Source organism: Diaporthe citri (assembly GCF_014595645.1).
Source record: "Diaporthe citri strain NFHF-8-4 chromosome Unknown scaffold_10, whole genome shotgun sequence".
Lineage (NCBI taxonomy): Eukaryota > Fungi > Ascomycota > Sordariomycetes > Diaporthales > Diaporthaceae > Diaporthe > Diaporthe citri.
Genome location: NW_025064855.1, coordinates 490,054 through 516,488, shown reverse-complemented (window position 1 = coordinate 516,488; position 26,435 = coordinate 490,054). Strand labels below are relative to the sequence as shown.

At 51.8% G+C, this 26,435-nt stretch overlaps 8 protein-coding genes across 8 annotated transcripts; 5 read left to right on the top strand and 3 right to left on the bottom strand.

Moving 5' to 3' along the window:
• Positions 1 to 1,960: 1,960 nt before the first annotated feature.
• On the bottom strand, positions 1,961 to 3,353 carry INS49_003374 (uncharacterized protein; the record flags this gene model as incomplete). Its single annotated transcript, XM_043164168.1, has 3 exons — positions 1,961 to 2,950; positions 3,005 to 3,265; positions 3,321 to 3,353. The coding sequence occupies 3 exons, from the start codon at positions 3,351 to 3,353 to the stop codon at positions 1,961 to 1,963; spliced, it is 1,284 nt and encodes a 427-aa protein (XP_043018933.1).
• Positions 3,354 to 4,256: 903 nt separating this feature from the next.
• Positions 4,257 to 6,076, bottom strand: INS49_003373 (uncharacterized protein; the record flags this gene model as incomplete). Its single annotated transcript, XM_043164167.1, has 4 exons — positions 4,257 to 4,534; positions 4,656 to 5,240; positions 5,617 to 5,644; positions 5,822 to 6,076. The coding sequence occupies 4 exons, from the start codon at positions 6,074 to 6,076 to the stop codon at positions 4,257 to 4,259; spliced, it is 1,146 nt and encodes a 381-aa protein (XP_043018932.1).
• Positions 6,077 to 7,063: 987 nt separating this feature from the next.
• On the top strand, positions 7,064 to 11,530 carry INS49_003372 (uncharacterized protein; the record flags this gene model as incomplete). The annotated part of the gene is made up of 10 exons (XM_043164166.1): positions 7,064 to 7,121; positions 7,171 to 7,365; positions 7,455 to 8,108; positions 8,170 to 8,405; positions 8,455 to 8,528; positions 8,582 to 9,362; positions 9,422 to 9,576; positions 9,675 to 9,934; positions 10,003 to 10,117; positions 10,174 to 11,530. The coding sequence occupies 10 exons, from the start codon at positions 7,064 to 7,066 to the stop codon at positions 11,528 to 11,530; spliced, it is 3,885 nt and encodes a 1,294-aa protein (XP_043018931.1).
• Positions 11,531 to 13,487: 1,957 nt separating this feature from the next.
• INS49_003371 (uncharacterized protein) lies at positions 13,488 to 16,024 on the top strand (the record flags this gene model as incomplete). The annotated part of the gene is made up of 5 exons (XM_043164165.1): positions 13,488 to 13,783; positions 13,837 to 14,108; positions 14,160 to 14,530; positions 14,584 to 15,263; positions 15,316 to 16,024. The coding sequence occupies 5 exons, from the start codon at positions 13,488 to 13,490 to the stop codon at positions 16,022 to 16,024; spliced, it is 2,328 nt and encodes a 775-aa protein (XP_043018930.1).
• Positions 16,025 to 16,875: 851 nt separating this feature from the next.
• On the top strand, positions 16,876 to 17,325 carry INS49_003370 (uncharacterized protein; the record flags this gene model as incomplete). The annotated part of the gene is made up of 1 exon (XM_043164164.1): positions 16,876 to 17,325. The coding sequence occupies one exon, from the start codon at positions 16,876 to 16,878 to the stop codon at positions 17,323 to 17,325; it is 450 nt and encodes a 149-aa protein (XP_043018929.1).
• A 490-nt stretch (positions 17,326 to 17,815) lies between these two features.
• On the bottom strand, positions 17,816 to 18,870 carry INS49_003369 (uncharacterized protein; the record flags this gene model as incomplete). Its single annotated transcript, XM_043164163.1, has 2 exons — positions 17,816 to 18,459; positions 18,540 to 18,870. 2 exons carry the CDS (start codon positions 18,868 to 18,870, stop codon positions 17,816 to 17,818), a joined length of 975 nt encoding a protein of 324 aa, XP_043018928.1.
• A 2,059-nt stretch (positions 18,871 to 20,929) lies between these two features.
• INS49_003368 (uncharacterized protein) lies at positions 20,930 to 22,282 on the top strand (the record flags this gene model as incomplete). Its single annotated transcript, XM_043164162.1, has 4 exons — positions 20,930 to 21,390; positions 21,461 to 21,740; positions 21,798 to 22,055; positions 22,184 to 22,282. The coding sequence occupies 4 exons, from the start codon at positions 20,930 to 20,932 to the stop codon at positions 22,280 to 22,282; spliced, it is 1,098 nt and encodes a 365-aa protein (XP_043018927.1).
• A 376-nt stretch (positions 22,283 to 22,658) lies between these two features.
• INS49_003367 (uncharacterized protein) lies at positions 22,659 to 25,476 on the top strand (the record flags this gene model as incomplete). Its single annotated transcript, XM_043164161.1, has 5 exons — positions 22,659 to 22,831; positions 22,928 to 23,944; positions 24,171 to 24,350; positions 24,967 to 25,228; positions 25,291 to 25,476. 5 exons carry the CDS (start codon positions 22,659 to 22,661, stop codon positions 25,474 to 25,476), a joined length of 1,818 nt encoding a protein of 605 aa, XP_043018926.1.
• Positions 25,477 to 26,435: the final 959 nt, after the last annotated feature.

The window sequence follows — 26,435 nt, the reverse complement described above, 5'->3', positions numbered from 1 at the left end:
AGCTCCGGCTCGTTGATATTTCTGGCATCCTTGATTAGGCGCTTCAAGTAGATGAGCTCGGGTATAAAAAGGTGAACGAAAGGGCGCATAAATAACGGCCATGAACGAAGAGCATCCTGGGCTCTCATCATGACAATTGTGAAAGGAATCGAGATCTCAATCCAGTCGTTATTATGACACAAACGTTCGCCAAGGAAGACACGGGCGCAAAGACGCGCGGCGATCTGTGTAGCTGTCATGATGAATCTAGTCTGCGTCCAATCTGTGTGGGTTAGTCGTGTGAATTCTTCTAAACGCAAAGAGCTATACACGAACCTTTTGCAGGCTGAATATTCTCCTTCATAACAGACACACATTCAGAAGACAACGCCTGCGTCAGTCCTCCCAGAGCTTGCGTGAGATTCTTCCTGATTGCTGTTTGTATAATATCATCTTGGGTGCCCGTTTGAACGACGTCCAGACCAGGGTAATTCGTCAATCCTTGCTAATGTTTGCCAAAGTTAGAGCCAGGACACAGGCCTACTGGAGTTGGAGAAAGCTTACACGCTCAATGAATCCACGAAAAGAAAGGCGGGGATCAATCCGAATTTCGTCGCAGTAATGTTTTGGTAGGACGATTGTCGGGCCCAGGTTAGTGAGAGCTTGAAAGGCCTGGCCATCGGTCTAAAGAAACGCTCGTCAGTTTTGGGGTTGCTGTCGCGGGCGATCGTGTCAGCTCACCACGCGAAACCCTTCTTGCAGTATCTCCACGGCGTTGTTATCCCATTATTTTTTGGTCTTCATACCGAACCAGTCTCCTGCCACACTCCCTATAATCTTGAATCCGGGATACGGTTGATCATCGCGGACAAAATACCGTAGAATCCAGTACTAGTAGAACACAATAGTGATAAACAAAGTGATGACCTCGGGACGACGGAGAAGCTCCAATATGTACATCGCAACGACTATGCTGAGTTTTGGGTAATCTCTCCCGACTGTGGTGGCGTTTGGATGTTGGCCCGTGGGATAGTCGGCTATAGGGGAGAGGGTGGATTGGGTTATGAAGGTCCACGGGTACTTAAGAGAGACGAACATGGTAGGTCTGGGATACTCGGTTTTTCGCAATTGATACGAATCCGAGTTCTGCCCAAGAATTCCCATGGTTGGAAACCAGATTGCGACGCTAAAACCCAGCAATAATGCACCGCCTAAATCCTAAATTCAAGCAAGAGTCTTTGAACCCTAGCAACTTAGGCAAGTCCTTGGACCAGTGAGGTCCTGGGAAGATCTCGCATTCTCTTAAAAAGCGAAACCAATCAAGGATCTTTCGGCACTCCCTTGCCAAAACCCCTACAGGTACAGTAAGTAGCACCAGGGGCACAGACCGCGGCGCCAACCAGTCGCCTCAACCTGTTCTTGGCACGTCAAAACGTCTGCCGATACTGGTAACGCCACTCTTGGTTCAACCCGGAATGGTGGCTTCTATTTTGAGGCTGGTGCGTGCGAGCAGATTATCAACGGCAAGATTAAGATGGCACAAGGCTATATCGAGAGGTTCATGAAAGCCAAGGTTATCCTCTCCGGCGGCCGCGAGGAACATTACGATCTTATCGTATTTGCCACCGGTTTCTCCAATATGATAAACTCTATGCGGAACACCCTAGGTGACGCTATTGCTAACTGATGTGGTCCTATTTATGGTGTCGATGAGGAAGGCGAACTAAAGTTGGCGTATAAGGAGTTTGGCGCGCCAAACCTATGGATTATGGTTGGATATCTGCCGTTCTTGAGGTTCCACTTTAAGAGGGTCGCACTGCGGCTTAAGGCTCTCCTTGAGGGTGTAGCCTGTGCACCTTATAAGGGATAATATTTCTTTTGTGCATTTATGAGACAGAGAAAGTCTTGAGCCACGCAGTCTTACTGAATAGAATTTTGTATGTTTTGGTTCTTTCACAAGCATAGTATAGCCCCTTTGTCTTCAGATTTCTGTTGCCCAATCTGGGAAGACCTCCCTATCTCTCGGCGTGCTAGCAACATTTCGATCGCGAATATGCTCCTCAAGCGGCAGCTCCTTGAACTGGCTCCGGTTGCCCATATCTACACCCCTCTTCTGTATCAACCTAGCGAATCCCAGAGTCTGCTTCTTCCAATCATCGTGTGAGATTTTGCCTCCAAGGTAGTCGGCGAGAACCATAGCATCGAAGCAAGCCTGCGACGTCGACGCCACGGTATGCGGCCGGAACCCCGCGAGGGCGTCCCCCACCAAGATCACCCTGCCGTCCATGTACTCGTTTGTGGGCGTGATGACGTCCGTGATCGCCTGCACAAAGGGCGCCTTCGTCTTGCATACGATCTCTGCGAACTGCGGCGGCAGCCTGTCCCGCGCGATCTGCTTCTGCTTCTCCCAGGCCGCCGGCGGCATCATCCCGGGCGGCATCGTGATGTGCCTGCGCTGGCCGTTCTTGTCGGTCAGGACCTCCTCGAGCTCGTCTGACCCCTCGGGGAAGTTGGTGTAGTACACGAAGTTGACGAGGCGCTGGCCCGGCTCGGTGGTGCCGTTCTTCCCCGGGATCAGGTACGCCAGGATCTGGACCCCGCTGGCGTGGAAGAACGTGAACCGCTCGCTGAATGCATCTTTGGCTGCCTGGCTGACCTCGCTCTCGGGGACCGTGCCCCTCAGGGCGCAGTAGCCCGTGAACTTGCGCTGGACCTCGGGCTCCAGTATCTTGCGGATCGTGGAGCTGGGACCGTCGGCACCGATCAAATAGTCGGCCACGATACTGCCTTTCTCTCCGTCACCAGACTCCCATTCCACCCGAATGCCCTTGCCTTCCGGCTTGAACCCCGTGACCTTTCGGTCGTGCAGGTGTACTGCTTTGCCCTCATTTGGTAGAGGTGAAGGCGTTTCACAATAGTCATTCTTGGTGTAGTCATAGTTTGCCCGCATAAGATTGTATGTCAAGTCCCACTGCCGCTGGTCAGAAACAGGCCAAGAACCTTGGATGGGGTTGGGATCACTTACTGATGTCATGTTCTGTTCCATCTCCTCAGTGTGGATGATGTTGCCATCCTTTTCGAGGTAAAGCCGCTTGCGGGAGCTGACTGCGACGGGTCTATCACATCGTATATAGGTCTTGAGAAATCTGAGAGTATCGCCTCCAGCCACTATTCCAGCGCCTTGATCTTGAAGCAGAGGTGTCGGATTTCGCTCTAATATGATTGTGTCATGACCCAGACTCTTCAGCGCCAGGCCAGTTGCAAGGCCTCCCAGCGACCCTCCCGCCTGAGCACGGTTTTAGTATTGAGGATCCCATCTGGACGTTGCCAGAGATACTCACAATGACGATGTGCAGTTTTTGTCCCTCGTCCATTTCTTGTCTCTGAGAACTCCTCTCTGGTGTGACGCTAGCGAGTACACCATATGCCGAGAATTCGGCACGCCCAAACAATGCGCACTAAATTTTAGTTGATTATGCCGTGACGAACTTTTCCTTTCTAGAAAATCGATGAAGAAAGCAAAATCAATACCCCGAAGTCACTTGGAATTACCTGAGCGATTCAGAGAGTCTGGTGAAGTGTTGAACCCTGAGCCTATTTCGGACGCATCTGGTGGGGAAAATTGGTGACGTCAATCAATATAAGCAAAAGATGCTGAAGGTTGCATGAGCCGGCTGGAGCGGGGAATCAAATCTCGCCACATGGCCAGAGCTGATGAAGCCTGTGAGACTAAGACGGCACTTGAGTTGATCCAGTTTGTGCAAAAGTATCGACAATGTTGAGCACAGGATTTTTGAGGTGCTGGTGCGTTATGCAGAATAACTATTCTACAGCTATCATGGCACAAACCAAGATGATTCCATGATTTGTTTAACTCCTTTTTGAATCTAGGAAGCCACTACATGGGGGCTAAACTACACATTAGGGTGTGGGTGCATCTATTCTCTCTTACTTACTAGTAGTATTCAAGTTGTTATGGGCACTAAGGTCTAGGGATGACATTCCAGGGGATTCATGTTTGACAGATTACTCAGTCATAAGAGAAATTAGAGAATGGTGCAGCCATGGACTCAGTGAAGAGCCGAGGCATTCAGTATGGAAAAAGGAATTACGTAGATCGTAGCGAGTAAAGAAACAGCTCGCCTCGACAGTTGGATCACATGCACATATGGTACAAGCACCAGACGTGCATTCTCAAAATTTCTCAGCCAGAAGCTCGGGCATGAAAGTAAAGGAACTGCGATCTTCATAGATACCCTATCTAGCTCGCATCACAACTAATATGTGTACCTAAAATCCTCTTGCTTCTTGTCTGTGACGTCCGCGAAACCCTCCACCACGTCACGAAGTTCCTCCGGCTTGCCATACTTCTTATCCCTGCGCTTGTTCTCTGCATAAACATTGACGAAGTATACCAGAAGAAGTGCGATGGAAACACAATATGAGACCAACATTGCGATGACTCCCCTTGTGTACTTCGGAGCATCTTTGGAAATGAACGTCTGGGGCCCAATCAGATTTCCAGCGGCATAGCCTATGGTCACAAGGCTGAAGGCTATCGACTTTTTGGTTTGGCCAGCTGTGTTTGCCTGGGGCAGGGAGATCCCAACCACGTAGGGTGCTAATGTAGGTCAGCCAGCCATCAAGATGCTCGGGCTATTTGGGTCGATACTAACGCCAATAGAAATACATGAAATACAGGCCGACCAGTTGCCCAGCCACGTTTGACTGCGGAAGCCCGTACACGAGCGCCGTGCCAAAAATGGGCAGCAGCAGCGCGGCACAAGCAACGAAAGTCCTTCGGTTGGTCAGGCTGGCGATATAGCTGAAGAACCAAGCGCCGAAGGTCGCCACGATTCCGAACGGCATGGTGAGTAGGCTCGCTTTGAGATTGCTGAAACCTAGGTCGGAGATGATGATTGTCCCGAAGGCCTGTAGTCCGCCGTTGGGGATGTTGATGGCGATGTTGAAGAAGAATATCAGCCAGATCCTCACGTCCAAGAGGGCCTCCCGGACTTGGTCCCATTTCCACACTCTGTTCGAAATGCCGGTCCTGTTTGACGCAAGCCGCTCCACGGCCCAGAACTTCTCTTCTGATGTGAGGAACCGAGCGTTCATCGGGCTGTCCGGGAGAACGAGGCAGAGGAAAAGCGAGTAGAGGACATTGATAGAACCTGTGATGAGGTAGAGGTACTGCCATTTCTTGAGAGGCGCCGAGTCTGGAATATAACCAACCACCCAGGCGAAGAAGCCATTGAAAACTGATGAGAAGTACGCGAATATTACTACAAATCTCATTAGCTGAAAGCCCATCGGATATCACCTTTTCTAACTGAATTCAGCCTTACTGGCGTTCCTCTGAGGTTGCTCCTGCTTTTTGTAAAAGCTGACCACGAGCATAGTCAGGCTTGGAGCGATCGCAGATTCTACGAAGCCCATGAAGAAGCGAAGTGCCATGAAGCCTGCCCAAGTATGACAGACGGCATACAACATGGTAATAATCGACCACAGTAGAGACGCACTGCAGAGAAGCTTCCCCGGCGGGAATCTGTGGACAAGCCAGGTGGTCACCACATAACCGCACAGTTGCTGTTCACGTGTCAGCTCTTGCCCTAGGAAGGAGGTCAAGGGACGTACGCCAAGAGGCAGGATGCTTCCAAGCCAGCTGTATTGCTGCCCATGCATGTTATTGTCTTCTTGGAAACCGTAGAGCGAGGCAGTTCCGATTTCAACCTTGTCTACGGCCCCGAGCGTCGCGGTAAACAAAAGCTACGTCGTGTGAGCTACTGTGAATTTGTGGCATTGGGCCAGAACAAAGACTCGGACAGTGATTAGTACTTACCAAGGGAATCATCCAAGAGTCAATCTTCTTCCGGAGTCGCTTCTCCCTTTCCGGCGTCAAGGGTTGGAATTGCTCGGCACGAGTGTCGGTCAAGTATTTGGCGGCATCATCAGTGGCCTCCTTGGGCAACTTGGATCCGCTCCCATATCGAATTTCGCCCTGCGAATAAGAGAGCACAGGATGGATTGTGGTCTCACTCTTATCCTGGGCCTTGCCATTCTGAACGTCCGTGGGGTTGGGCGAAGGAGGAGTCATAGTTGCAAGCAGTCACCCCGATCGTAGGAATGGAGATAAGTCGAAGTATGCCTCGAATTGGCAGAAGCATTTATGGTTATGGAATATGGTCTAGATATCTAACGCGGGACAAGCAGTAAGCTTGCGTGGCACGATCTTGTTCAGGGGCCTCATCCTCAGGGGTATCGGCATCGGAGGAGGAACCATTTAAACATGCCGAATGAGATAAAGAGAGCTCCTCACGTCAGACTCCTAGTTGTATCCTGACATGGCTGCTCTCATCTGAGACCTTCGGGTCGTACCCGAGACTTTCAGGTTTCTTGCTTGAACGACCAGGCACTGCTTCTGCGAAACATGCCCAGTCATATCTTGCCAAGATGGAGACTCAGACATTAGAACCTTGTCACCACGCTGATCGGACAGATATCTTGATGCTGATAGGCAACGCCGGCCGGCGTAGTCTCATTCAACGTTGTCTGTTGATAAATCGGAACCGGCAATGCAGGTGTCAATCCCTTATCTAATGCCTCCAGTTCTGTTCGCGGGGTGCATGCAGCAAACACCCCTTGCGGCCAATGGAGCAAGTTACCGGTCAGTGCAGCACCCACTCGACCCGAAACTTGAATTGCTTACGGCTTACGGGTCGAATGGCCTATGGACTCAATGCCTGATTGTAATGTCGATCTCCCCGCGTCGTTGCCATACATGCACTGCGACAACCGCGTAGTGTCCTGTAGTGTAACTTGGGGTATGTAGATCGTATCGAGGCAGCGATTACAGGTGCCGGCACCATAGCGATCACGGAGGAGGAGCGCAGCGGTCCACAGTCTTGCACACGGATTCCCATGGGCTATGGGGGACTTTGCGGCCACATTGAGTACATAAGTGTTTTGCCAGACCTGTGAGTCGTGACTCGATTGTGAATGGGCATATACCGTTGTGCCAGCTTGATTCTTATCAACGATACCGATTCGAGGCTCCAGAGCAGATCCTTGATCCTCAAGCAATATGGGAGACTCAGCTGGCGTAGTCTCGGTGCCACCGAAAAGCATCAAGTTCGCCATAGGTGCGTGGTTATCAATCTCTCTAGTAAACCGTAACTAACAGAGGGTCAGATCGTGGCGGGACATTCACAGATGTTTGGGCGTCGGTTCCAGGACAAAAGGATATCGTCCTCAAGCTCCTTTCAGTCGACCCGGATAATTACGACGATGCGCCCTCCGAAGGGATCCGAAGGGTGCTGGAGATCGTCTCGGGGCAGGAGATCAGTCGTCGAAGTCCCATACCGAAGGATCTCATCCATTCCATACGTATGGGAACGACAGTAGCAACAAATGGTAGTGTACCGGTGCCCCAACACCCTCGTTAGGACCCATATCTAATGAAAGTTTTACAACAGCACTGCTCGAGAGGAAAGGCAGGCGCCATGCCTTCATTGTAAGCAAGGGTTTCGGTGATCTGATTGAGATTGGACACCAATCTAGACCAAAGCTGTTTGAACTTGGCATCAGAAAGCCGGAGCTACTTTATTCAGAAGTTTTCGAGATCTCAGAGCGCATCACCGTGGAGTGCTTCGACGAAGACACGACAAACTCGCGGCCGGCTCCAAAGGAATCACCTGGTCTATTCGTCAGGGGCATCACCGGGGACATCCTCCGCATCTTGCAACCCTTGGACGAGGCAGAAGTCACCACAAAGCTCAAGACGTTGAAAGCTAAAGGGATTGACACTTTGGCGGTCTGCCTCGTGCATTCGTACTTGTATCCCAAGCATGAAGAGAGGATCGCAGAAATCGCCAAGGGCTTGGGCTTCAACCATGTCTCGATCTCTTCAGAGGTTGGGGCGAACATGATCAAGATGATATCACGCGGCAGCTCAGCCTCGGCGGATGCCTACCTGACTCCAGAGATCGTCCAGTACGTGGATGGCTTTGCCCGAGGTTTCGACGGCGGCAACCTTGACGGAGTCTCTTGCGAGTTCATGCAGAGCGATGGCGGCCTTGTTAGTCATAAGAACTTCAATGGCCTCCGGGGTATCCTGAGTGGCCCGGCAGGTTCGTTTAGCTTTCGTTATGACCGCTTTGGGGACCGTACTGATCACTGGGCCATATTTAGGCGGTGTTGTAGGGCACGCGCGGACTTCTTACGATGGCCAGTGTCCCGTCGTCGGCTTTGATATGGGCGGAACATCCACAGATGTCAGCCGGTACGGCGGATCCTTCGAGCTTGTCTTTGAGACTGTCACGGCTGGTGTATCGATCCAAAGTCCTCAGTTGGATATCAACACTGTTGCCGCAGGAGGAGGAAGCATGCTGTTTTGGAAGAACGGAATGTTCAAAGTTGGCCCAGAAGTGCGTATGACTCGACAAACAGAACGGATTCCCTGACTAACTTGCACAGAGTGCGGGAGCACATCCAGGCCCGGCTTCCTATCGCAAAGGCGGTCCACTGACGGTCACCGATGCCAACCTCTTGTTAGTCAAATTCTGAACCTCATGTATATGAACTTGTGACTGATACCAAGCAGCCTGGGGAGACTTGTCCCCGAATACTTCCCTGCCATCTTCGGTCCCGAAGAGAGCCTCCCACTTGATTCCAATATTGTAGCGCAGAAATTCAAAGAGATCACGGCGAAGATCAATGCCGACGCGGGGAGATCGATGACACCAGAAGAGGTCGCTCATGGTTTCATTGACGTTGCAAACGAGTCGATGTGCCGTCCAATTCGAGCTCTGACCGAGGCCCGAGGATTTGAGACCGCTCAACACAACCTGGCTACCTTTGGTGGCGCCGGTGGTCAACACGCCTGTGAGATTGCAGCCAAGCTGGGCATCCGTCGGGTCGTCATGCATAAATACTCAAGCATTCTGTCGGCCTATGGAATGGCTCTTGCGGAGGTCGTACAAGAAGCAAGAGAGCCTAGCTCGGAAAGTCTAGGAGAAGACGCATTGGTGCGATTGGAGGAGAAGTTTAACCTTCTGAGGCAGCGGGCGTCTGATGGCTTGCTTGCTCAGGGAATCACGACCTCATCTATCGTACATGAGGAGTATTTGAACCTGCGATATCATGGCACCGACACCAATTTCATGATTCTTCGACCCGCGGATGGCGACTGGCTGACTGCTCTGGAGAGGGAACATTATCGAGAGCTATCCTTCACTTTCCCTAGGTCAAGAAGAGTCCTGGTCGATGATGTCCGCGTCCGTGGAATCGGGAAGAGTGGGGAGGTCACCAAAGACAGTGACACTTTGATCCAAGAAATGAGCGAGCTTGACTTCCAAGACCACTCCAAAAATGTCAATATGATGGTAAGACAAAACCCACGCAAGTCATGCAGAGAATATCAGACAGCTAAGCCCCTTGACAGAAAGAAGTCTATTTCGCAAATGGCGGCCGCCAAGAGACCAAAATATTCCGTCTCGATGACTTGAAGCCTGGGAGCATGATTCCCGGACCGGCCATCATCATCGACAACACTCAGACAATCATCGTCGTACCCGGAGCAAAAGCCAAGGTGCTCACGTCCCACGTTGTTGTCGACCTAGCTCAAGAAGGATCTCGAGTTATTAGTAGCGGCGAGCTGGTTGTTGACCCAATCAAACTCAGCATCTTTGGCACAGGTTTATGGGAATAGCAGAGGAGATGGGCAGGACGCTCCAAAAGACTAGCATCTCGCTGAACATCAAGGAGCGGCTGGACTTCTCGTGTGCCATCTTTAGTCCGGATGGTGAGCTCGTGGCCAACGCACCGCACGTGCCAGTGCACCTCGGAAGCATGAGCTATGCGGTGCAATATCAGCATCAGCTACACCGCGGAAAGCTGAAGTCGGGTGATGTGCTTGTTTCAAATCACCCGGAATCTGGAGGGACACACCTGCCAGGTACGACTCTATTCTGTTCTTGATGGCTATACGCTTTGGAACATCTACGCTGACAAGGTCTTGGACAGACATAACCGTCATCACACCGGTATTCGATGACGAAGCCAAGACGATTTGCTTTTACACTGCATCAAGAGGTCACCACCTGAACATTGGCGGATATAGAGGCAACTCCATGCCACCGTAAGTCGGATATAGCAATCTTCTATTCGAAGGATCAGGCTGATTTTGAGAACTAGTGACTCTGTTGAGCTCTGGCAAGAGGGCGCCTCGATCAAGTCATTCTTCCTCGTGAGAGATGGCCACTTTGACGAAGAAGGCATCACAGCCATTCTTCTCGAGCCGGGCAATTTTCCCGGCTGCAGTGGCTCGAGAAACCTGGGCGACAACCTATCGGATCTCAGGGCTCAGGTTGCTGCCAACACCAAAGGCAGCAACTTGATCAAGGACTTGATGAAAGAGTACAGCCGCCCAGTCGTTCATTTCTACATGAAGAAGATACAGGAAAACGCCGAGGTGGCTGTCCGAGAATATCTCAAGTCCGCGTACCGACGTTTCGGGTCCAAACCTCTGACCGCCACGGATTATCTGGACAACGGCTCGACGATGACGGTTGCAATCAGCATTGATGAGACGGGCTTCGCAACTCTGGACTTTACTGGCACCTCGTGCGAGATGCTTTCCAACATGAACGCCCCACCTGCTATCACGTACTCGGCTCTGATCTACACACTGCGCCTCCTCATTGGCTCTGACATTCCCCTGAACCAAGGCTGCTTAGCCCCAACCAAAGTCATTCTCCCAAAGAACACCTTCCTCAACCCTTCCTCCAAAGCCGCAGTCTGTTGCGGCAACACCCTCACCTCGCAACGGCTCGTGGACCTCCTGCTCAAAGCCTTCCAAGCCGCCGCCGCCTCCCAGGGGTGCATGAACTGCTTCGGCTTCTTCGGCAACTGCCTCGAGCCAGGTGGCAAGGAAGACACAAACAACCAGCGCGATGACAGCAGCGGGTTCGCCTTTGGCTACGGCGAGACCGTCTGCGGCGGCGAGGGCGCGGGCCCGACCTGGCACGGCGCGTCGGGCGTGCAGGTGCACATGACCAACACGCGGACCACGGACGTCGAGATCATCGAGAAGCGCTACCCCGTGCTGCTGCGCGAGTTCTCCATCCGCGAGGGGAGCGGCGGCGGCGGGCGGTTCCGCGGCGGCAGCGGCGTCGTGCGCGACTGGGAGTGCCGCTACCCGCTGACGTTCGGCATCATCTCGGAGCGGAGGGTCCACCGGCCGTTCGGGATGCACGGCGGAGGGGCTGGGGAGAGCGGCGCCAACTATTGGGTGCAGAGGTTGGAAGATGGTGGCGAGAGGTGGGTTGACATTGGGTCGAGGGGCCAGATCAACATGAAGACTGGTGACCGCTGTGTGATTCACACGCCTGGAGGAGGTGGCTGGGGAGTGCCCTGCGATGAGGCAGCATCCTCGACTGACTTGGACGAGGTAGTAAAGGACACTGACGGACCCCCGCACGTGAAGTCCGCTTATCCGCGCGCAGCTGGGAGCTTTCATAACTTCTCTGCCGCTCAGGAGGCATCCTCCTAGGCTTGTGGCCCCAGAGACGGCGGGGAACAAAGGCCAAGTATGCGCTGTTTTCGTTTGCAGGGACAATTCCTTGTTCGCAGAGAGAATTCTTGGGTTCCCTCCAGCTTGGAAGATGAGAAGAATTAGTGTGTACGCATGTCTGTGATACGTCCACAGCTAGAGTTGGTTGATTAATCTTCAGACTCCAGCCGCTACATTTTCGACCCAACATCTCAGCGCAGGTCATCAACAAGCACGATCAAGCAAACTTTGAGCGTACGCATGAAGGATGTAAAATCGTGTCATCGAGAACCCATGTCTGTCCCTGGTAATCCTCGCCACGCAGGGGCGATCACGCACGACCTATGCCCAGACGTACTGTGGAAGCTCGACAGCAGCAGACATGCACCTGCTCTGGCTCAGCATGCATCTTCATAACCTCAGAGAGAGTTGAGTCAATGATAAGGAAGCTTCAGCACTGTTCTGCATTCTGTTGTTGTTCGCCGCTGTCACGGCACAAGAAAGCCTATTGCGCTAGACACCAAAAAGAGGGACGTTGTAATGCCGAGAGCATTAGCGTGGCTTGCGCCTATATACGTACTGTAACAGCCGCCACCCTTCAAGGTTTATCATCCCAATAAACTATCAAGGTTGCGGCTACCTTTCCGCTAAATACCCCCTAAAATAAATCCGAAGGTACTATTTCAAAATTATAAATTAAGTTATCCCTAGGTTTCGGCATTACTTAATTCTTTCCAATAGGGAGACACGCCCGTAGAAATCCACTTAATTTTCCGACGAAAAGTTTCTTGCAATGCCCAGGCTCGAACTTACAACCCCAATAGAGGCATTACAAACTGTCACGGCATAAAAAAGCCTATTGCTCTAGACACCCAAAAGAGGGACGTTGTAATGCCGAGAGCATTATCGTGGCTTGCACCTATATACGTACTGTAACAGCCGCCGGATGTACAAGTTAGCCACGAGGCTGCGGGTCGGCTGCCGTATTCCGGTTAACTTCGGGAGTTCGTCATGACTTACTTCCACTGTATAGCACTCTTGAGCTAAATGTCGGCGACACCCGCGAAACTTTCCATGTGTTGAGCCAGGATGTAGAGAACGGAAGTACAATAAACTTTGGAAGCCATCACCCAACTGCAACGTATTTTTGGGCCGTGGCATCCGCATGTTCACGAGATACTGTTGACCACATTTAGGATCTTGGAGATATACCCAGGACGAGACCTACCGATTGTCGCTGTCATGTCCCGCTCACGAAATGATGTGCACCAAATCTCAGTTAAATTGACAGCTTTTGGTATCTCATTTGTATTAGGAATATATACAGTGCTTGACTCAAACCAAGCACATACGGCCATAGATAGAGGAAAATACGGGATCCCGTCCGCTCTCCCATAGTCAAGCCTCTGATCGCTGGATTAGTAGTTGGGTCGGTGACGACCAGCGAATACCCGGTGCTGTATGTGTTTTGGGATTTTTTTGGACTTTTTTTATTGGACTGAATCGTTGGTATTTCTCAAATTGCCTTGTTACTAAAAGCTTTCTAAGTCAAACAATAACTGTAATGCGACTCAGAATAGGTGGTAGCAGAAACGGACGTTCATGCACCCCCTATTCGACAGCTTTATTTACCCTGAACCCGGTAAAGCAACTTTTATAGTTACTGAAGGACCGGATCCTGTAGGGGAGGGTGCAATACGCGGCGTTGCGTCACGGAGATCGGACCCCTAGCCATGTACGAGTCAAACCTTTTCAAATCTATCGGGAATACGTCCTAGTCGGACTCCGTGACGGCGGAACGGGCTGTGAATATTTAACGTTTGAGCTAGACAACCACCGAGCACAATACGCAAATACTTAAAGTCTCGGAAGCATCCCAACCTGTCTCCATCATCTGAAAATGCAACTTCTTTAGCCATCACATTTTTTTTCCGAAGCACAGCAGCTTGTTGTCAACATGGGTTTCAGGGTAGTCATCGCTGGTGGCAGCGTTTCTGGCCTAACTCTGGCGAATGCGCTAGAGAAGTTTAACATCGACTACATCCTGCTCGAAGCGTACCCCTCCATCGCGCCTCAGGTTGGGGCAAGCATTGGTATGCTGCCCAATGGCTTACGAATTCTCGATCAACTGGGATGTTACGAGCCCGTGCGAAATATTTCCAACGAATTCTACCTCAAGTCCTGTATTAATGGACCGGATGGCAAGCCTCGCTCAAAGGGCTCCACCGCCGCAATCCACCACATGGAAAAGCGGTTCGTGTGTCTTCACAACTAGTCGTAATTTCCTTGCTCTGACGTCGTCATAGTATCGGTTATCCCTCCATCTTTATCGATAGACAGATGCTGCTTCAAGCTCTGTACGACAACTTGTTGCACAAGGACAGAGTTCTTACTAAGAAGAGAGTCACTAAAGTTGATATTGTCGAGGGAGGCGTTCAAGTTTTCACCGAAGACGGTGACTCGTTTGAGGGTGATATAATAGTTGGCGCAGACGGCATTCACAGCACTGTCCGAGACGAGATGTGGCGCATCGGACACCAACTGAGCCCGGGCTATTTTCCACCTGACGAGCACTCAAGTTAGTGACGGCTGCATCCTGCAGATTTTCCCGGCTAACATCAGCGTCCAGGAGTCCCCGTCAGCACCAAGTGCATTTTTGGAATTTCCAAGCGGCCCAAGGGCATGCCCGACCTAAGCCAACAGACATGCGTGTACGCTGGACGAAGTTATCTCATCATTCATGCGCCAATGAACCGCACGTATTGGTTCTTGTTCAAGGCAGTCGAGAAGACCCTCCGTGGCAAGGACATCCCGAAGTATTCCAAGGAGCAAATGGAAGACTTGGCACAAGAACATGTTGACGATAAGATCTGTGAAGACGTCACATTTGGCGCTCTCTACAGCAACCGCATGATGTCGACGTTGGTTCCCCTGGAGGAGTATGTTTTTGAGAAATGGCATTACAAGCGGATCGTCACCATTGGAGATGCTAGCCACAAGGTGAATGAATCTTGCAAGCACATCGTCATCTAGGCCGTCGCTAATGAAAACAGATCGATCCCTTGTCAGGCCAAGGAGGCAATGGCGCCATCGAGGCTGCGGCGCTCCTAGTCAACGCTCTCACCGACATGCTCGAGAAGAATCCCAAGCCATCTGAAACAGAAGTCGAATCCGCCCTGGCCCAAGTCCATATCAACCGCCACAAAAGAGCAGTGGATCTCGTGTCACAGGCTCATAAACTTCAGCTGATTGCGACCGGCAGATCTCCTGTCTCCAACCTCGTCACTGATCACTTGATGCCTCTTTTAGGCCCAGAAACCTTCCTCAAGATTGTGACCCCCATCGCAGCGGCTAGCCACCGCATCAAAAGGCTTCCGATGCCTAAGCGGTTCAGAATCGTGCCTTTCAACGACGAGCTACCGGCGCAGCCTATCACAAACAAAGCGGCGTACTGGGCGCCATGGATCGTGACTGTTGGCTCTCTGGCAGTATTGCTGCATCAAACTGCTCAGCCATCGACTTGCACTGCGATCGCCGATTCTTTCATGGCTCTCCAAGCGCTCCTACCCAGCCCTCAAGATGGCCTTCATGCATCTCGCAAGTTGGTCGCATCCGTCATCAGTGCCGAGAACAACGTCGAGACTATCCGACTTCAGGCCAACCTCTTCACCACCCTAGCTCTTTGGCTTGTCGAGGGCAATCGCCACGGCAACCAGCTGGCTGTCATCACCTGGTAGGCCTTCTGTCAACGTTTCCAATGACTTACAGACACTAACCCATAAAAGGCCCTCAGCATGCGTCGTAGCCTATACCGTCTTCGGCCCCAAAGCTCTGCTGCCCTCCCTGGGCCTCTCCACCCTCCTCCTCGGCTCCGGCAACATTCCCGCTCGCCATGTCCCGACCAACGTCGCAAAATCCATCCTTCCCGCCGTCCTCGCAGGCTATGGCATCCCGACCCTACTCGCTTCGCTACCAATTCATAACCCTCTGCTCCGACAGAGCGCCACCATCGCCTGCAACTTTTCCCCGCTCATCACCACTTGCTTGTCTAGAGTCTTTCCATCCACCATCCAGGCTATCAAGAACCTCATCAGCCCGCCCAAGCCCGGGGTCGAGATCAGGGAAGAGGATAAGGAAGCTTTCCACGACATGTACAAGAAGACAGACGTCGCTCCGCTCAAAAGAACGTATGCTTTCGCCGCCGGTATCAGTGCCGTCGTGCACGTTGCCACTGCGCTTTATAGCATTGGCGAGACGCCCGCCGTTGGCTCAGGCGGGCTCTTTTCTGGAAGCAGCGCTCTGCTCGGCCTTACCTCGGCCGCTCTGTCCACATACTTCACGTACGACATGCGGTACCGCGGATTCCTCACAACCAAGCAGTCATTAGCGGCGGGAGCGGTCAACTTTGTCAACAATATCCTCCTCGGACCCGGTGCTGCTATGTCGGTGTTCTTCTACTTCCGGGAACACGTTGTATCTAACCTTGGCGACTGAGGCAATTTCAGGCCGCCTCAAAACGATCCCTGTCATCTATCGCTTCTGTCAATAACTCTTTCTCTTATTGTGTTCCAAGTTTTCGTACCTTTCCTCGTTTTCTTTTTCGAACAATCACTTTTGTTTCGTGGGACTGCAAAAATAGACAAAGACTTAGACTGCTTTTCGTCAGAACCATTTGTTACGGATAGACCACTTGCGCTCACATAACTGTCTGCATTAGAATAAACCCATCGGCCTTATTGGCCACTCTAAACAAGAACGTTAAGACTCCAACGCAAGGACTCTACAAGCGTGATAAAGGATTGTGACTAAATTAGGTCAGATCCAAACTGCGGATGATTGGTCATGCAAATTGACTACCTGACGGCTTCCCTTTGTTGCAGTAGGATGGGCGCCCAGCTCGCTTGCCCACCCCACGAGGGCTAAACAAGTCGCCAGCCGCATGCTCTAGCCACCAACAACATTGTTCTAGTGACCAACAGCAAACCAACAGCGAGCCGGGGTCCATTCAGCTTGGAAAGCCTTCCACACAGTAGATTATCTGTCACGGCCTGCAGCGCTGACTGCAAGGTGCATACGATGTCTAGATTGCATGCACCGTGTTGCCTGCTTAGGCTACCCCTAGGTACTGGCGTCAGCAGGAAGTACCGAGAAGGGTTCCTTGCCCCTGTACATCAACCGAATTATCGCAACGGCCTGCATTTCTTCAAGCAAGGATTAAGCGGATGCACACCCATGATTCTTACAAATTTCAATAGCTTCCCCTCGCTTCTGCCCAGTATTCCGCCTCGATCATATTTTCCTTTTCTCACTTCGACCCACGTCAGTTCCACCGTCTCACCTCCAAAATGTCTCCGATCCGCGACACACTCATCAAAACAGCCAACAGCTACATAGAAGGCTTCAACACCAACACGGCCGAGGGAGTCATAGCCTCCCGCACGGCAGACTGCAGACAAGTCATCCGCCCGTGCAGCGTCCCCCCGCCATGGAACGACCCACCCCGGACCAACGAGGAGTACCAGGCCTTCATCCTACCCGGGTTCAACATCATGCGGAACATTCGGATCGGCCTCGCCGAGGGGGAGGACATGCTCGTCGACGAGGTGTCGCGCAAGGTCCTGCTGCACCTCACGTCCACCGGCGAGTCGGACTTTGGGCCCTACGCCAACGAGTACATGATCGTGCTCAAGATGACCGGCGATGGGACGCTGATCAAGGAGATCGTGGAGTTTATTGACAGTGCCACCGTACGGGACCTCGCCGCGAGCCTCGCCGAGCATGTCAAACCGGAGTAATGGTGGGGCTTGGGGGCGCAGAGGGAGGCGATGGTGCATGCCGGTTGGCGGGCATTCAGAAGATAAAATGTCCCGTTCAATGGGAATGTTCATCCTATAGCTGAGGCTGGAGAGGAGGATACGATAAATCTTGGCAGCGTGTTGCTGGCTTAGTTATTTTCGCGACGTTTGGATCGCTTCGATGGCTAGAATAATTTAGTTCTCTTTTGTTTGGGATAGCATTGTGCTTAGTGTGTTGAAGCGCGTTAAAGCCTTAATTGATACGGGTGCAGAGAAGGTGTCCCAGTATGTGAATATATCCACGAAACTCTAGGTCGGCTCTCTCAGAATCCTTGTCAGTGAGCTTTCTGAGGCTGAATTTTCCTGTTTCCTCAATCCGACAGCACCTATATTTCAAGGAAGATGATGACAATGCGCTTAAAGCTCGAGGCATCCAAAGTCCTTCCCATCATATTGACCCAAGCCGCCTGCCTGGACAACTATATGACTGCTAAATAGCCGCAGACTTTGACACTCCCACGCCAATCCTCTGCGCTTCGAGGCTACTGGCATCCGTGTCTTGTTGAGCCTCACTCTCAACTTCATTATTGCCGTTGGAGCCTTCGTCCTTTTGACCATAATAGAAAATGGCCAAAAGTGTACAGGGCACCGTGAAGCCCCACAGCGCGAAGCCAAGGATCATCTGTTTGAGGTTTGAGACTGACGTCGCGCCGACCGCATATGCCACAACACTCCCAATCGACTCCCACGATCGGAGGATACCGGTAGTGCGCGCAATATCCCCGTCGTTCTGGCCCCCCTTGATCTCGGCCATCAACCAATAGATATATGTCTGCAGGACCTCGTAAAAGAACTTGAACAGAAGGTAGACAGCAAAGGCCGAGTTGAACCATGGCCCACCACCGAGATCTAATGTGGGAGGATCTTCCATCTTGGATAGCTCGGACTCTATGACCGCGTTCCACGTCCAGGCACCGGTCACAAACACCAAGACGAAGATGTAGACGCCTTTGCTTCTGGTGGAACGAGAGAATCGGTTCCAATCAAGTATTAAACCCGTCACCAAGTCACCTGCCGCCCCCACAATGGCGGTAAGGAAGGATGCCAACGCCCTGGAGCGGACAGTGAAATAGGCTATGAGTGACTGGTCAGCACCGTTCCTTGAACCAGAGCTACAATTTTGAATCACTGAAGGGGATATAAAAAGGACCAACTTGTAAGGTAATTGCTCTGATATGTCACACCAAATTGTCCAGCCATGAACACAGGTATAAGCATCAGCATCTCGCGGTTCCGCAGTTGTTTCCAGATAGCGCGAGCCTCGAAACCAAGGGTGGTCTTCTTCATGTAGGGGATTCTGGTGCCGTCCTGCCTGGTGACATTCTGCGGCTGAGAGAGCAGCAACGCAAACGGTGCTCCGAGGGCCGAAATGGCCACTAGGCCTTGGTACGTGGTGTACGTAACCTTTCCAGCATGATTCGTGTTTATGTTCAGGGCGAGGGATATGGCACCGCCTACAAGCGGACCTAATTGTCTAATGCACATCCATATAGCGACGTATCTGTCTCCGTAATTAGTCATGGTGATAACCGAACGATCGATCCATCGCATGGAAATCGTCTAGATAGACCTACCTTCCTCTTACCGTCTCCTCAGGCCACCCGACTGCAATTGCTGCTTCGCTGGCCCAGAACAGTGACGCGCCTATCCCACAGGAGGCGGCTCCCAATAACATAAACCATTGGTTTCCATAACGATTATTACAATATAACCCGGCAGCATATGGAGTATAAAATGCCGCGCCGATAAAAAGAGTCCATTTGGCCGTGATTCTGTTAGTAATACCGCCTGCAATTACACAACCCACAGACATGAGGCCATAGGTAAGTGCATTGGCAGCATTATTCAAGAATGGCTACGCAGTTCGTTAGCTAGAGAATGACAGTGGCGGGGGAAGTATTTTGTGGCTGATACGATTGCAGAGTTAGAAAGAGACTCACTGTAGCGTTGCCACCGGCTCCCAAGTTGTTGAGTGCGGTCCAAATACCGGGCTCGCAGAAGGCTACCAGCCCGACAACGACGACCTGAAAAAGACATGACCTGTAAATGCGTCCTAATCGGGCAGGTGCCATTTTGAACATTGAAAAGACGCCAGGAAGCAGCGGATTAGAAGGAGAGACGTGCGTGCCACCCAGTGTTCATCCGGGCAAATACCTCAACTTTATTGTAAAACTCGTCATCACGGCTGGTGGTCGCCATGTGCAAATCTTTTACACCAGGGGTAGCCCAACCGAGCTTATGGGAGCACGCCATAGCTCTGGGTCGTTTGCGCAACGTTTTCCATAGCGCCAGGGGCACCAAAGAGGCCGACTTGCCTCCGATTGCGCTGTTTATGCTGCCGCACTGAGCACGTGATGCCCCACGCATATGATGTTCGTTACTCGTTCTTGCGATGACATGCGGCCCCATACAGCATCATACCATATCCATCAGATTATCATATTGTACAACTTACGCCGTCAAGGTGCAAGAAAAGTCGCATTGTGCCGATTGTGAGGCTATCAATCGGAATCTCTGTCCGGCATCGTCTCCAGACGTGTACTCGTTGTGACGTCCCACCTAGTTATAAAAGCCTAGAGATATCAGGAACAACTCCAACCACCCCCCTACCTTATGTCGGCATGGCGAATGGAAGACTAAGTTCTCGAGTCTAAATTATACAGACATTTGAAACAATAAGCTTCTCACGGTATCAATAGGGACAAGGCGTCCGGATGTTTACTTTGCATCACTAGCACAATTACGCAAACCGTATGACTGGGAAATATCAATGTTCCGGCTTGCCGTTGCTGTTTTCTGGAAATCGGCAATGGAGTCCACAAAGTGTTCTCCTTCATATCAATGGGGTACTCTGCCAATTCAGCCTTCTCGCCTTCCGGGTTTTGGTGCCGTGCGGTACTTTACGGCAGTTCTATTCTTCTATTTACGCCGCTCAAGTTACTTTTTCCGTAGCTAACAACGTCGTTGGCGACATGAATATAGAATGCCGTTGGGACTTGGGACCCCTTCCTCCCCCAGGTACTTTCAAGTATCTTCGCCGGCGTATGTCGCAAGGGCTAGGGTTAGTAGGGACATGATTCGCTAGTCTACTAGACCATGCAGTCCCTGTCAACAAACGCGCCTGCTGTGGGGAAGTCCCAAAATCTCCACTTCCCACTTCCAATTCCATTTCCGTCCACATCATCGACGGCCGACGCCACAGCTCAGACATTTTGGCTAACATTGTAACCAGGGACTTCAAACAGCAGTCGTATTCTGCTTGAGCTCGACTGTTCCAGCAGTGAAGGCCTTCGTCGTCTCTCTCGCGTTCTCGACAGCCCCTTTCTCCAGCGGCTGCGGCGCAGCACCAGGCCTGGTTGCCCCGGCTACTACGAAGCCGCGGCCGCTTTTTGCGACCAGTTTGTACACAAACAAACTCCCCGCAGCGCGATCAACATTTAAGCACGGCGAATCTCCATCCGCAGGGCTCCACCAAAGTCTCGTCTAAACCTCTTACAGCCGCATCTGTTCACGACGGCATTTTCCTCCTTTTCAAATCACCACAATGTCGTCGCCGGAGCCAATGCAATCGCCAATCGAGGCCCTCGAGACGGCCCGACGCGAAAGCCAACAAGCTTCGTACAAGCAGCTGCACGCCACTCTGCAAGAGCTCAACCGCCTCGATGTACCGGTGTTGGAGGACTCGCATCTGCAAGCCCTCGGCATCCGCAAGCTCCCCGATATCGACGTCGACGAGCACGCGCCATTTGACCCAGAACCTCTGTACTTCCGCCCCTACCCTCTCGGCGGCGTGGACGACCTGCCAAGTTTCGTCGATGACGTACTCCACAAGCGGTTGATTCACACTCAAGATCAATGGAAAAACCCTTGCATGGAGTCTTATTGCCCGGGTGAATATATACCCCATGGCTTGCACTGTTCATGTAAGCGGTACAAGTGGGCCGCTTCCAAGGCTGGGAAGTATGGTGACGGCATTTTGGGGAAGACAAAGTGGCAGTACGTCAAGTGAGTAGTCCTGCAGCTGTGCACCGTTTTGATCTTGGAGGTCTTGACACTAATGCTGATCCCGATATAGCTCTCTGTCAGATGAAGATGACATGTATCTGGAAGAAGATGTCTCCAACAGGTTTTGTCGGGACGGGGAGCTCCTTAACGCATACGGCACTCCTGGCTTTTACGAATTATGTTCGAGAGATCGCTGGGAGACAGATATGAGCAAGCCGCACATGGGTGTTGTCGTCTGCGATTCGTCTAGGAGCAGCCCGGCCACTCTAGCCAGCGAAGTAGCGGCTGCCATCACCGTGCTCAAATTTCGTTTTCGCCGCGGCGATTTTGTCAATTTTCACACCATACCTGTAAGCCCTCTCTCATTTCCTCTTGCGCAGAGCAGGCCATGACTAATTTGGAACAAGATCATCGTCTACAGCTTCCATCATGACGAATCTGCTCGCATCACACAGGCGTATTGGGATGGTGATGGTCTCGTGATTCGCCAGTCAAGGCTGCTGAACCTTCGCGGTGATCAACCCACAAGCGACGCATACCTGTTTATAAGATGGCTGGCCAACAAGCCGGTTGGGGAGACAGCCTACCAGGTGCCGCAGGACACCAGAAACCTCGGCAATGGCGAGAAGCCGCGGCCGGATTGTGCTACACGCTGGGACATTAGCGTAAGGGCTTGACAGTATCGTGTGGTTGCAATACTTGAATTTGGAAATATGCCGCTTCGCTGTCATTCGCGCCGCATAGCAGCAGACCAGTTGGGAGCGATTTGAAACTGAATCGTTTCCTCCAACAGATTGTTGGGGGCTTCAGAAGCGCCCGGGTGGTCTACAGGGAGAGGCCTTTGGCGCCGTCCGTGGCCGCATCGTGGCTGGGCAACAAGCGCCTGATGTAACCTTGCCCAGACCGTACTCCAAAGCATACCCTGGCTTGGGCTCGTCCTGATGCAGGCTGATGAAGCGACCGCGCCACCTAACTGCTCATCTAGCGTGTAACAAAATGCAAAAACCAGCCAACAGCGACTGGACAGTACGCTCACGAAGCTGGCTGTTGGCCAGGCAGTCTGGCCAGCTGGCCGGCATGCAGATGGCCTGGTTCATATATCTTATTTTTGGACCGAGGCGTATATGGAAATACTCTCGAATTTCACAGCAACTGTGCTCCCTATTTAGGGAGGCTGCAAGCCTGTGAGCAGGCTTCTCCACCCATCCACCTCTTGGAATCTTTCCGGTAATTTTGTCTTGCTTGATGTTGACTTGTGGGCTGCAATAATGTCTGCCGCATCTGCGTCGCAGTCTGCGACTGCCTTTGAAACCAATAAGTGCAACCCCGCAGTTCGGAGATTTGTCGACCGGAATCCAGAGACTTCATCAGACTGGAGCGACCTTGTCCAGCAATGGATAGGAAGCGTCAGAAGTCCGGCTGGTACTCAGCTGGAGCCAGAGTAAGCGGGTCCAAGACATTTGCACATATCTATCAATAGCTGAACCGACGAAACGCTTGATATGCTTGTAAAAGCATTGCTGATTGAGTTTTGAAGATTGAACAAAGGTTCCCATCATATCCGTCTTTGTGGTTTGAGACGGTGGAAGGCCGGGGATGAGGACGCCAAAGGATCTGGTCTCAACCTTGAACATTTCCTGCATCTCCGCGCTCTCGTTAAGCGACACGAAAACGAAGATCTTCCACTCCGTGAATTGGTTGAGGCCAAATACGCGGAAGCTGCCGAGGTATTTCTGGGAAACTGGCAGGATTTCGACAACTATATTTCACAGGTTCCCAGCAACGATCCAGCCTTAGATGTTGACAACCTTGGAATGTTCGCTGGGGCAAAGTTACTGCAGAATCAAGTACTTCTGGATGCATACCTGGGTACTCCTCAGGATGGGGCGGATTCGTTCCAGGACTCTGTTACAGAGACTCCACTGAAGAAGTTCAAGCCGGGTATCAACTTCAATATGGAGCCTCCGGACAACGATGCCGCCGACGAGCAGATCGTGAACCAAGCTCTCATCTCATTTGCCTCTGCACTCACACGAAGATGGATGGTCCAGAAGACACCAGCGGCTGCTTATGCTACCAATCAAACTCCGACCAAGGGCGGCGGTGCAGCGCCAACTCACGATTGGAAAACAGTTGCAGACTGGACAATGGCTCGAGACAGATTCCACATTCGAGAACGTAGGAGGAAAGATGACAGGATTCAAACGGGACACATGGAGGGCTTGATGGCCTCAACAAGAAAAGACAACCTTGAGGTCCTGGCTGACAATCATTCCTACGCACGCGTGATGACCAGTGAGACGGACGGGTCTTTGTACTGCATAGATGCAGGTACGACGGAGATCCTCGCAATAGTAGAGGCCAAAAAGCGTCTACGGAGGAGAAACCGACTGAAAATTGAGTGGCAGGAAGCAGCTGAAATCTTGGCCTGGCTCAACCTGCGGCTTCGAAATGAATCTGTACAACATGGCGGCAAGGGCAAGGGTCCTCTTACACCAAGGAGGGGAATGCTGAAGGCGAAACCAGCCGCAGGAAAATCTCGAGAAAAGTCCCGGTAAGTATTCGAACCAAGCCTTCCATGATTCTGCGGAGCGAATGCCTTCGATGTTACATGGCCGACTCTTCTTCACAAATGGCGGCACCCAACCCATGTAACCCGGTTGTGCGGCGGCAGTTTCTGACCACGTGGCTCATTCTGTACAACTCATGTCATTTCCATCTATTTATCTAGCCGTCCTTGCTGCGGCTAAGTTACTCTCGCTGACATAGATCCTTCGCAGTTGCCTTCTTGTCGCTCAGGATCGGGAGGAGATATATCTCCTCATAGGAGAGTGGGATGCACTATACGAAGACTATGCCCTCGAAGGGAAGTTCTCGGATGCGCATCTCAAGACGCTGAAACGATTGGATGCGACAGGCGATCCGGCGCAAGCCGACGCTGGCTTCCTGACTTTGCACGTGTATGGGCCGTATGGTGGAGTCGACAGAGGTTTCTCGTCGCAAAGCAAATCAATGAGGAAGCTGAGCGCCAATCTGCTAGCTTTATCTCTTCACCTCAGCCAAGCATCATGCTCCCCTGCATCTCGACGAATTTCCCCGGCCGCGTCCATTCAACTTCCTGCACCACGTGGCACCGGCAGACCGTGCTGCGCAGGCTGCACGTGCGACTGCCGCTGCGGCAAGACTCCCACCGGTACCCCTGGTGCCTCTAGGTCTCAATCAGAAAGCTCAGAGACTCGGAGAGGAGGACGAGAAGCCAGCCGTGGCGGGTCTAAACCAAGAGAACCCAGCACCAAACGCGCAGCATCTCGTCCTAGCCAAGACTCGGGGAGACAAGACACCACTCCCACGAGGGATCAGCGCTCCGGTTCGAGGAGACCTGACGAGGGACGTGCGGCCTCAGTCAGGGACCAGTCGGTTCCTAGAGCTGGCCAGGCCCAGGCTCACGACAACCTGCCATTGCGAGGACGCCGAGCTGCCGTCGATCAGCAAGCGAGCTCGAGTGATGTCCAGGCCCGAACTGGCCGGTCAAAATCGCGCGGCCGAGATGTTGCTATAACTGGACATCACGGCCAGCCACCAGCAACTACCGCCACAATGCCGCGGCCTCCTCCCCTACCACAAGCCTCTGGAGCATCTGGTCCGGTTCCGAGTCAGCAGCAGCAACAGCAATATCAAAGCCAACGGCCTCCTCGTGGACAAGCAGCTCAGGAGATGCAACTACGCCGCGACCCACGCCAAGCTCCCATTAGCTCGGGGACCCAACAACAAGGCGCCGCGACTTCCACTCAAACGCATCCGCACACGGCCCGACCACAGGTGCCTGGCCAGATGGCGGGTACTATCCAGCATTCGCAGCATGATCCCTTCCACGTGCCCGGGCCTTCGTATCAAACACAGGCGGGGCCATCGTCATTCAGCACGCCGTCTGGGGCTGCTGTACCCCCCGACGTCAGAGTTCCGTCCCAACCGCAGCAGGAACCGGATGAGACACCGGTCAAGAAGAAGAAGAAGGATAAGAAGAACACACCAATTAAGGACATATTTTCACTCGGGAAGAAAAAGGATAAAGGTGACAAGAAATAGGAGTAGTTGGTTTATCCGCTTACCATTGGACGGTAGTGACATCAAAAGAAGATAGATTTAGACACAAGCCAATGGACTGATCTGTTCTGATCTCGGGAATCGACTGAAATAGCGGCCCATAATCATATCTAGGTAGTAAGCCATGTCTCAATTAAGTACTCCACTGCACCATAGCATTCCTATTTCGGCCCGTCATAGAAACCCGGCCGGCCAGCCTTCTTACTGATTCTGCCATAGCAGAACTTCAGCCACCCCGCCATTCGTAAGAGAGATTAGTGTAAGAATTGAAATTTGGGCCTCCGTGGCTAATTCTTCATCGCGGATATGTGCCCAGGTGGATATGAGCTAAGAAATTACACAATCTTGTTAAAGTTATCATTGCACTCTCAGGGCCTTTCGAACAGCGGGTGCCATGGAAACAGAAAAGCGAGTCAAGTGTAAAAGTCTCTCAGATAGAGAAAGAATTAAAACGCCTAACGCTTTGCCTTTCTATTTAAATACCTAGTCATGAACTGTAGATCATATTTGTAGCGCTTTGGTTTGACATTATCTGATGTGATTTATACCCAGCAAGTTTATCAAGGGGGCATGTGATGAGCCTTGAGTTGACATTAAGACTAGGTGGTAATTTGCTTAATTATATATGGCTCCTGTGCTACAAAGACAGGACCTTAATCCCTATCGCTTCTTGCCTTTAGAATGAATTACTAGTACTAAATTCCTGGAAAGAGGGAACCAAGCTAAGGTAGACTTGATTTCTTTGTTGCCCATTTCACATTTCTTGGTATCCAGAATATTCCTTTGATACCACAGTGATGAGTTTCACATGTTTTCACATGTCTCAAGACACCAACTATACTGGGAAAAGGTTTGTGTAACATGCGTTTAGCTCTGTGGATGCGGGTATTCGGGCTGGGGACAATTTCATAGTTTTCCTCTAATCCACTGCTTCTCGTTGA